Source organism: Triticum urartu, unplaced genomic scaffold (assembly GCF_003073215.2).
Source record: "Triticum urartu cultivar G1812 unplaced genomic scaffold, Tu2.1 TuUngrouped_contig_1960, whole genome shotgun sequence".
NCBI lineage: Eukaryota > Viridiplantae > Streptophyta > Magnoliopsida > Poales > Poaceae > Triticum > Triticum urartu.
Window position 1 is genome coordinate 9,752 of NW_024112425.1, and position 11,269 is coordinate 21,020.

General features: G+C 51.6%; 2 protein-coding genes across 2 annotated transcripts; both read left to right on the top strand.

Annotated features, from left to right (window-relative positions):
• The first annotated feature begins 903 nt into the window (after positions 1 to 903).
• LOC125526813 (E3 ubiquitin-protein ligase RSL1-like) lies at positions 904 to 2,846 on the top strand. The gene is made up of 2 exons (XM_048691434.1): positions 904 to 1,787; positions 2,492 to 2,846. The coding sequence occupies exons 1-2, from the start codon at positions 985 to 987 to the stop codon at positions 2,661 to 2,663; spliced, it is 975 nt and encodes a 324-aa protein (XP_048547391.1). The 5' UTR covers positions 904 to 984; the 3' UTR covers positions 2,664 to 2,846.
• A 956-nt stretch (positions 2,847 to 3,802) lies between these two features.
• LOC125526814 lies at positions 3,803 to 6,307 on the top strand. The gene is made up of 4 exons (XM_048691435.1): positions 3,803 to 4,180; positions 4,265 to 4,714; positions 4,840 to 4,995; positions 5,963 to 6,307. The coding sequence occupies exons 1-4, from the start codon at positions 3,815 to 3,817 to the stop codon at positions 6,128 to 6,130; spliced, it is 1,140 nt and encodes a 379-aa protein (XP_048547392.1). The 5' UTR covers positions 3,803 to 3,814; the 3' UTR covers positions 6,131 to 6,307.
• Positions 6,308 to 11,269: the final 4,962 nt, after the last annotated feature.

The window sequence follows — 11,269 nt, forward strand, 5'->3', positions numbered from 1 at the left end:
ATGGCAGCCCACATCCATGTCGGGACCCCGAGGGGCAGCCCCGAGCCAGCGCCACCACCCTCGCCGCCAACGGCCGCTGGACGCAAGGACGGTCGAAGCCCACACCGCCGCCGGCGCCACCACCAGCACGAACCACCACCACCACTGCACCGCCACCCTCCACCAGTCGACCGCCACAGCAAGGGGCGGCTGCCCGCAGCCCATGCCGCCCCGCGGCCCGTACCTCGCGAGGGCCAGATCCACGCGCCTCATCGGCCGTAGAACCCGCGCGCCCCGCCTGCTGAAGATGACGCAGCCGGCCACCACGAGTACTCCGCCACCAGGACGCCTGACGCGAGGCTGAAGGCCGCCTCCACCCTCCGGCGCCGGCGAGCCGCCGTGCTGCACCGCCCGTCGGCCCGCGATGCACCCCCGCCCGCCGCCAAGATCCACGCCGAGGAAGCCGAGCGAGGGGACGAGAGGATCTCCGCCGCCGCCGGCGGCGACCGGGCTTCGCCCGGCCGTGCCCTTGGGCAGCGACGAGGGAGGAGGGAGAGGTGGAGGTGGGGCTGGGGCGGCGGCGACTTAGGGTTCCCCCTCGGTCGCGCGCGGGGTGACGCGAGGAGGAGGGAGGGGAGTTCGCCGCTTCGTAGCAATTTCTTTATACAAATTATATTAACCGTGCAGGTCAACATCATGCAGGGAGAAGTTGAGGAAAGAACACAAGCGAGACAAGATATTCCAGACCTAGTAAGTGCCGTCGGATTCATTTCTGTTATCGGAGCTCAGCTATCAAACTTCTGTAGCTCGAACACTTGATTTTAGTTTGTGTAACTACTCCGTACTTTTCATGTACTACTATACTATACCTTGAAGTTTATGTTTTCTGCCCTCGTCGTGATTCTGAATTTCCGAGGCGAGGAACGGCTCGGTTGTGGAAAGATGACTCATCCTTGGCCCTTTCTGTTCTGGTCTGTCACGATCCAAGAAGTGTAGCTACCATTCATGCTCTCCGACCCCGATTCTTACTCGCCAATCCACCAAAAGCGCGAGCCCCACGTACAAAAATTGCGACCGACGACGACTTTCCCCACCTCCCACCTCCCCACTAACCCAACCTCCTTCCACCCACGCAGTCCCATGGCGAGCGCGGCGCAGGAGCTCGACGTCCAGGACCTCCGCCTGCAGGAGCTCATCCGGGGCTCCATGCCGGACCGGCCGCCGTCCTCGTCGTCGTCCCGCGTGCCGCCGCTCAGCGACGACGAGATCGGCCGGTTCCACTGCGCGGTCTGCATGGAGCCCAAGCTGGTGTTCGACCGGTTCCGCGCCACGCCGGCCTGCGCGCACGACTTCTGCGTCGCCTGCGTCGTGGCCCACATCGAGGCCCGCGTCGCGGACGGCGCCGTGCCCGTGCCCTGCCCGGCGGCCGGGGCCGGCTGCCCCGGCGCCATGCACCCGGAGGCCTGCAAGAAGCTGCTCCACATGGACGTGTTCGACGCCTGGTGCGTCGCGCTCTGCGAGCGCGCCGTCGGGCCGGCCCGCGCGCGCTGCCCCTACCGGTACTGCGGCGAGCTCGTGGTGCTCGACGCCGGCTGCGGCGCCGCCGTCGGCGAGGTGCCCGAGGAGGCGACCTGCCCCGGCTGCTCGCGCGCCTTCTGCCTGCTGTGCGAGGAGCCCTGGGACGACCGCCACGACGGCGGCCAGGGGTGCGCGCTCGACCGGCTCGCCGTGGGGTGCAGCTGGATGCGCTGCCCGAGCTGCCGCGCCATGATCGACCGGATCGACGGCTGCAAGACCATGCTGTGCAGGTAAAACTAAACTAACCGTGGTAACAACTTACTGCTGGCTACTCCCTCCGTACCATAATATAAAAACATTTTTAACAGAACGAGTACTTCTTAAATTGACTTTCACCTGCAAGTTTCCTCCTCAGTTAAATCTTCAAACCTGCTTAAGATTATGAACCAAGGTTTGTGCGACTTTTTCTGATGGCCATTTCAATCAATGAAGGAGGATTGTCAAACGCAGCTGTTGCTTAGAATTTGGTTATTCAATTTTGGAGGACACTGTCTGAATTGCTGTCCCTTTCACTGTGAACCATTCATTGTGATCTCTAGTCTTCGCAGGAGCATCTATAAATACGTAGACTTGAGTTGACTAATGACTTGAAAAACCTTGTTGACTTGACCGACGACGACGACAGCATATGAGTTCCATTTTTCAGATCAGCGCGGATCGGTTCCCCGGTTCCATTTCATATGACAAAACCAATGTTAACAAACACCAAGATTCAGAACCCCAACCAAAAACATGAAGGCAAATTTCTCTGAGTCTGTCATTACTAGTGACAATTTCTCTGAGTATGTACTCCTCTGTAAATTAATATAAAAACGTTTAGATCATTAAAATAATAATCTAAATGCTCTTATGTTAGTTTAAATAGTGATTTAAACGCTTTTATATTAGTTTACAGAGGGAGAACTGAATCTTTGTCGGCTCTTGTGATCCACAGGTGTGGCTCCGTCTTCTGCTACGGCTGCGGCTCGTCTCGGGCAGAGGGGATGTGCAGATGCTATGCTTCGCGACGGGAGGATTTCATACCACTCGACGCCGGCTTTGAGCTCGTCGGGGCCGGGCCAAGCGCTGGCCTATCCTCGACTCTCAGCAAGGATGCGGTCATGTAAATGCTTTTCAGTTGATGGTTGTTGAACTGATCGAGTTAGCAGTGCTGAACTCTTGAGTGAGGAAGCCAAACAGAGGACTACAGTGGTACATATATATTTTTGTTTCCCCTTCCATTCTCTTGTATGTATGTATTGCTATTGTGCTTCATGCTGCGGTGGATTGTGATATTGGAGCATGTCCAACAGACGCGCGTTAAAAAGGTTTTGTAGTGCTTAAATAGTATTTTTGCGTGCGGGAGGTTTATCAGATGCATAAAAACACGACGCCCAACCCGGCAACCCCACATGCAGCAGCCCGCGCAGATAAGCCGGTGCCACAAATTTGCAGCTCCACAGCCCGTGTGCATTAAATTTACAGCTTCGTTTTTGTGCGTGCGCTATTTTACAGCTTCTGCTGGAGCGTTGTTTTTGGGCGCAGGCACCAAAAAGCTATGTTTTTTGTGCATGCATTTTATTTGACGCGTCTGTTGGAGATGCTCTTCTTGGCAACTTCCAGAGATGGAAAAGATGAACACTTTCCGGCAAGAAAAAATAGAAAAAAGAATAGAAAGATGATAACTGCCGTATGGCATTCCCCCACTGGAACAGGTTTTTTTTTAGCAAACACCACTATAACAGTTTTTTTAGGGGTACCACTGGAACAGGTGCAGAAAGGAGAGAAGTTCATCTTCTCGGGCCTTTCCAGCCCATTTGCTGATTTATCTACAAGCAAATGAGGCCCAGGCGCTCAGGCCTTTCGGGAATACGTACCGGAGCAATACGCCACGGCGTTGCTCGCCCGGCAAAGGCTTTGCCGTCTGTTTGCCGACGGTCTCCCGCCACCGCGCAGTCGGCAAACCCCCGGCTGCAATCTGCAATGCCCCCCCAAACCCTACATAGCCCGGCTTACCCCTCCATTTGCGCCTCCATCCTCCGCGCCCTCTTCCACTCGCGCCGCCGCTCGTCCCCGCGTCCGAGCCTGCTGTTTAGGAAGCTCGCACTCGCATCGCACGTTCGAAGAAGAAACCGACCGGCACTCAGGTCAGTTCGCCGCCATTTGTGCTGCTCGGAGCGGCAGATCTGCTCGTGTTCCCGCAATGGTTCGGTTTCTGACTGACCTTACAATCATGTGTGGCGTGCGGCGCAGGGAGAGAGAGGGAGGCCCGGCGACGATGGCGGAAGACCGCAGCTGGATGTACACGGGCCGCCAGAGCAGGAAGAAGTTCACCCCCGAGTGGTTGGAGAAGACGACCGAGTTCGTGGAGCGCGCCTTCCGCATCCTCCCGCCGAGGCGCCAGGCCGTCGTGCTGTGCCCCTGCGCTCGCTGCGAGTTCAGGCTGTACAGATCGAAGGACGAGATTCAGCTGCATCTGTTCAAGAACGGGTTCGCGCCAGGGTACACGGTGTGGGTGTACCACGGCGAGCGACGCAACCCCCAGCCTGCTAAGCCGTCCGACGACCGCCCCAAAGAGAATGGCGATCTCAACGGGAAGAAGGATGGCGCCGGCGGCGGCGAGCAAGCGTCGAAATCAGCGCAGGTTTGGTTCTGAACATCTGAGCGGGGTTTCAGAAACCGTAGCTTAAACAGGGGAGGTTTCAGCAGCGGTTACTGACATTTGCAGGGGACCAAGAAGTGGGCGTGTGCAAGAGGAAAGCCACCAAAGAAGGATCAACTGTGGGCGCGGGCTGCCGCGCAGGGAGAGGGAGGCCCCGCGACGATGGCGGAAGACCGCAGCTGGATGTACACGGGCCGCCAGAGCAGGGACTCGATCACCCCCGAGTGGGTGGAGAAGACGACCGAGTTCGTGGAGCGCGCCTTCCGCGGCGTCCCGCCGGAGCGCCTGGGCGTGGGCATGCTGTGCCCCTGCGCGCGCTGCCGCAACCGCAACAGGCGGCCGAGGACCAAGTACGCCATGCAGCTGGATCTGGGCAGGAACGGCTTCATGCCAGGGTACACGGTGTGGGTGCACCACGGCGAGGGCCACAACCCCCAGCCGGCGAAGCCATCCGACGACCACCCCGAAGAGAATCTTGATGGCGCCGGTGGTGGCGAGCAAGTGTCGAAGCCGCAGGTCTGGTTCTGAACATCTGAGGGGTTTCAGAAACTGTAGCTTAAACAGGGGAGGTTTCAGAAATTCAGAAGCTGTGAACGCCCCAGGAGGTTACTGACATTGTGTACTTGCCATTGCATTTGCAGGGGACTAAGGAGTGGGAAATGCCCTTGCTTGAGGCGTATGCAAGAAGCAAGCTACCAAAAGAGGATCAAATTAAGTGGAGCTACCAGAAATACCTGTGGGAGCAAGAGAAAACCAAGCAGCACCAGCAACAGAGTGCACCAAAGGCAAAGAGGCTGGTGAGTTTACCTGCCTTACTGACATTGCAGTGTAATTACTTAGTAGAAACCATCAAACTAGCGTTGCTTGTCCTGTATGAAGGCTGTGAACTAGAGTAGAAACATGGTTTGATGTGTTTGCTCTCTACACCTTAACTAGAGGGGTGCAGGGTAGCACAAATTTTCAGCAATGGCCGCCCAACTTCATGCTTTGCTCGCGCTGTGTGGAATGGGCGGGCGGCTTAACTGCTTCAAGCCTGAAATGCAACTTTGGGAAGAGCAACTTGTTGCATTGTTTCCTGTCAGCAGTTATTTAGACTCTGTTGCTAGCAAATTCTGTACTGCTGAATGCTGATAGAGGCAATCTTCTTCAATATAATGGTATAATTAGCATAGTTTTAAATAGCCGGCTATAGCCTCGTTATAGCTCCGCTATAGCTGTTTGAGCATGTTGTCGCTAAATGATTTCATGTACAATTTGCCGCTATAGCCTCGCTATAGCCCAGCTATAGCTGTTTTTAAGGGTCGCCGCTATATGCCATAGCACGCTATTTAAAACATTGATAATTAGAGATACAACACCTTCCCCATTTCATGTTTTTCCTGAAACTTCTTTTAGCCTCCAATGCTGTTCTATTGGGAGAAAGAAACGTGTTTGCCAGCTCTAGAAGACCACACACCATTTGGCTGTTGGTACACAGTGCTATATGAATGTTCTAAAGGCATTCGACTTTGAGGACGATCCTCTTGCTTGAGGATAGAGGATCAGCATGCAAGTAGTAATAGCATGTCTTCTTGCTAAAATCTCAGATGGGTTTGTTATTGATTAGTAGTAGCACAGAGTACACATTATTGGCTTTTCTCTGACGTACAGTTGCACGAATTCCTGCACTTTTTTTAACTGACGAATATCTACACTTAATAGCATATGCAACTTGTTAAAACTATGTGACACGTTTCACTTTCCATGCATATGCATATGCCGTAGCGCACCTCTGGTTCGTCCACTGCCAAGCCTGCTGAAGATGAAGGGCGCAATGTCAGCGTCAACGTCCCGGAGCCTGAACTTGAAGATACAGCAACGTCAACAGCTAATCCGGCAACGACAGACAACGCGTGTGGAGTTCAAATCCCAGCTGGACGGAATTCCGTGTAACGACTACCTCCTTTAGCTCCTCATGTACTTGGCGGTTAAGAAATGGGCGGCTTAATCAGCTAGTTAATCTTCTTCTAGATCTCTCCTGCCGGCGTAGTTTTGGGCCTACTGGTGGTCGTCGGCATGCCTCGGCTGTAAGCGTGGTGTACTGCACTTTCAGTAGTTTAATTTGCTTCCAGAGAATTTCTTTGTTTCCCCATGGATGACATACAATGCCCCATAGTTCGCTGGAATGTGCGCGGCCTGAACTCGCTGGTAAAGCGGTCGGCAATCCGTGAGGTCGCCGGCGCCCGTAGAAAAGCGATCCTTTGCCTGCGAGACAAGAAAATTGAAACGTGGGATCGACAGTTTGTTAGAGAAGTAGGGGGGCTGTGTCAATTTTCTGGGATGACACAGTCGTGTCTGTGCCATCGCATAGGATAGGAATCTACTCCATTACGGCGCAAGTTATGGTAATTAGTTAGATCGGCTAAAATCTTCTGGCTAACCATCGTGTATGGGCCAACAGACGACGCATCTAAAGATCAGTTCCTCCTCGAGCTAGTAAGGGCCCGTTCGGAAGTCTGCTGGCTTCCCAAAGTGGCCAGCTTCTCGGGAAGGCAGCGCTAGCCAGCTTCTTGGCGGAGCCAGCGATGCGTTCGGCACTTCGGCAGTGCGCGGCTGCTCTCTAGCTCCCGTCTACATGGGCCAGCAGCCCAGGAAGCAAGCATAAAGCCCAGTTAGGTGGTTTCTCGTACGGGAGAGAACGTATCGGTGACAGAAACATATCGATCGAACCGGTACGCTGCCTCAGAGTTCACTTGGTGGTGGCATATCTGGTAATTACGTCCAACTCTGCCTCCTTCCATTTTTGAAGCTAGGTTCGACCCGCTTCTCGTTTATGCACTACGAGGGCAGTTCGCTCCGCGAAGCTGGCTTTCAGGAGCTGCCGCGTTCGGGACGACTCCACGTGCTGACCAAAGAAGCTGGGAGTAGGAGAGGATCCGAACGGGGCCTAAGTAGTGCGCCACCCGCCTGCGAGCCGTGGCTCATCAACGATGATTTCAACGCAATCTATGAGGCTCGGGACAAAGACAACCTTAACATCAACCGCCACATCATGGGTAGGTTTAGGACGGCGATCGACACGGCTGCTCTTCGAGAGATAAAATGCAAGAACCATAGATTCAGTTGGAGTAACGAGCACGAGGTTCCCACACTCGTAAGTATCAACAAGTTTTTCTGCAACATTGCCTGGGAAACCATCTTCCCCTCCTTCCTCCTCATGGTTGCATCGACATCTTACTTGGATCGCTGCGCACTCCTGCTCAACGGCGCGACATGCTAGGTTCAGATTCGACAGCTTCTGGCCTAATGACGGTGTTATACACCGGGGTGGCTCACATAAGGGTGCCTAATAATTAATTAATTGCATTAAGGACTCGGCTTCCAGATTGATTCATCACAAAAAAAAACCTATTTAATTGGATGTAATTAATCACATATGTAATTTACTGTCTGCCTAATTAATTATATTAATAACTTGATTTCTAATCGATTGGGTGTTCGATTTCAATATAATTTTGCATTAATGGTTGCGTCCCAACGATGACTACGTATGCATTCCCCTTAATTTTCAATTGATTCAGTTCAGTTGCCATATTATTTTTTACATCTCTACTCCTAAAGTCTCAACAAGGTAGTTGTTCGCTAGTTTCGTTTGTTACCTCCCACGCATGACCAGATCTCGATCCCATCGATTTTTTACCCCACCTGTTTTCATGGACTTTTTTACCCGGCCCACCTCCTGTTTCTGGTCTATACCGATTTTTGGCTTATTAATCTCAGATGTGCACATCACCTCTCCAATCAACAAAAATTCCACGCACGTATGTCTCCTCAACCCGATCTCTCCTTCCCCATTCCAAACCCTAGCAGAGGCTAGCACGCATGTCTCCACTTCCCCCTCCCACATCTTCCTCGTCCGTGGCCGCCGCCTCGTGACCCCCCTCCGTCGGACAAAAGGAGCCCCTCTGTGTCGGAACAAAGTAGGTGGGTCATGGTGGACCATTGCCGGAGCCAGAGCAGAGAGACGGGGTGGAGGAGATGAGGAGGACGGGGAAGGATTCACGTCTGGCTAAAAACAATGCCATTGATAGCTAGTGACTGCTGCGGTCATCGCGCGGCATGATTTGTAGCCGCGTCCGGTGGGCAGCAGCCCCCATCGTCGCTGCCGCCGCGCTGGTGCTCCAGCAGGCGGCCGTCTTGGCACTGTGCCTCGGCTGCCGCGGGTGCGATGCCGCCGTAGTGGCCAACGAGAAGCCAAATTACCGGGGAGACGATGTCGAAGAGCCTTCTCTACTTAGATGCACATCGGTCGGGGCGGCTTTAGGTACAACCAACGCATGAGGTGGCGCGGGCATTCGGGGATCATCTGTAGCAGGGCTTGGACCTCGTTGCGGGTACTACGGCGAGCAGGTAAGTTCGGCCCGCCCTTGGCCTTCACCGTTACCACACACCACATGCGCGAGGCCATCGAGTGGGGCACCAACCATGTTCATCTACCCAATCGCTTCTCCCCTCTCTACAAATGCACATCTTTCCCTTCTCCATCTTTCTTTTGTGTAGCTTGAGCAACATGGTACCCCTTATCTTAGCCACCCATTTTTGCATCGCGATCCGTGCAGGCACATTTATCATTTTTGTTTCTCTCAAACGAAACAACGTATAAACTTGAAACTTTGCAGGACAACAAAACAATCTAATTACTATGTGGGAATTTTTTTTAGATTTTTTCATGCATTTAAAATGCTAAAAATTATTTTTTAATTAAAAATCCTCATTTTATATATTTATGTTGGTTCAAAAAATCTGAAAGTTTTTTCACACATTAAAGTTGTAAAGTTTGTTTGATCTGCAAAGTTTGAAGTCCATATGTTCTTTCATTTGAGAAAAACAAAAAAGAGAAATTTCCTTGTTGCAAGTTAGTTGGAGAGTACGGATCTTAAATCAATGTTGAAGGGTTGAAGATAAGAGATTTCATATAGCTCGACCTACAGAGGAACTTTATCAATATTATTTTCATCTTGATCTGGTCCGTAACTTGAATATAGTTTTTTTGTTAGGATCACAAGCATGGTGTTCAATAACAAATTGTCTTGCTACGTTTGCGATTTTTAGTTTGTAGATTATGCAAGGGCTCCCTGACCAGTATGTAGTTGCAGGAAACTCGAAGCCCTAGCCACAGTTTCGAGGATGGCTAATTCAGTGACCGTGTGAAGAATGTTATTCAGAAATATAGTGTCACGATGCACTGGGCGTTGCACAACAAGGATACTTGTTGGGGAGGGGGCGGAGTGAATGATTTGTTGTACCAGCTCTCCCAATAATGGTGATTCACGGATTATTTGTTTGTCATCTGTTTTATTTCTCGAACTTGGACAAGATGATATAAATGTTGGGGAACGTAGTAATTTTTCGAAAATTTCCTACGCACACGCAGGATCATGGTGATGCATAGCAATGAGAGGGGAGAGTGTCGTCCACGTACCCTCGTAGACCGTTAAGCGGAAGCGTTATGACAACGCGGTTGATGTAGTTGTACGTCTTCACGATCGACTGATCCTCAGTACCGAACGTACGGCACCTCCGCATTCAGCACACGTTCAGCTTGGTGACGTCCCGCGAACTCACGATCCAGTAGAGCTCGGGGAAGAGTTTCTTCAGCACGACGGCGTGGTGACGATGTTGATGAAGCTACCGCAGCAGGGCTTCGCCTAAACACCGCTACAGTATGACCGAGGTGGATTATGGTGGAAGGGGGGCACCGCACACGGCTGGAAGAGATCTTTGTGATCAGCTTGAGTGTCTAGAGGTGCCCCCCTACCCTTGTATATAAAGGAGCAAGGGGGAGGCCGGTCGGCCCTTGTTGGCGCGCCTAGGAGGAGGAATCCTCCTCATAGTAGGAGTAGAATTCCTCCCTTTCCTACTTCTAGGAGGGGGAAAGGCAGGGAGAGAAAGAGAAGGAAAGGGGGGCGCCGCCCCCCGCCCTCTCCTAGTCCAATTCGGACAGGGGGAAGGGGGAGCTCTGCCTGCCCTAGGCCGGCCCCTATCTCTTTCCCTTATGGCCCAACAAGGCCCATTAGCCCCCGGGAGGTTCCGGTAACCCCTTCGGTACTCCGGTAAAATCCGGATTTCACCCGGAACTATTCCAATGTCCAAATGTAGGCTTCCAATATATCAATCTTTATGTCTTGACCATTTCAAGACTCCTCGTCATGTCTGTGATCACATCTGGGACTCCGAACTACCTTCGGTACATCAAAACATATAAACTCATAAAACCGATCGTCACCGAACTTTAAGCGTGCGGACCCTACGGGTTCAAGAACTATATAGACATGACCGAGACACATCTCCGGTCAATAACCAATAGCGGAACCTGGATGCTCATATTGGTTCCTACATATTCTACGAAGATCTTTATCGGTCAAACGCACAACACTATTCGTTGTTCTCTTTGTCATCGGTATGTTACTTGCCCGAGATTCGATCGTCGGTATCCACTACCTAGTTCAATCTCGTTACAGGCAAGTCTCTTTACTCGTTCTGTAATACATCATCCCGTAACGAACTCATTAGTTATCATGCTTGCAAGTCTTGTAGTGATGTGTATTACCGAGAGGGCCCAGAGATACCTTTCCGACAATCGAAGTGTCAAATCCTAATCTTGATCTATGCCAACTCAACAAGTACCATCGGAGACACCTGTAGAGCACCTTTATAATCACCCAGTTATGTTGTGACGTTTGGTAGCACACAAAGTGTTCCTTCGGTATTCGGGAGTTGCATAATCTCATAGTCATAAGAACATGTATAAGTCATCAAGAAAGCAATAGCAGTAAACAAACGATCAAGTGCTAAGCTAACGGAATGGGTCAAGTCAATCACATCATTCTCCTAATGATGTTCCCATTGATCAAATAACAACTCATGTCTATGGTTAGGAAACTTAACCATCTTTGATCAATGAGCTAGTCAAGTAGAGGCATACTAGTGACACTATGTTTGTCTATGTATTCACACATGTATTATTTTCCGGTTAATACAATTCTAGCACGAATAATAAACATTTATGATGATATAAGTAAATAAATAATA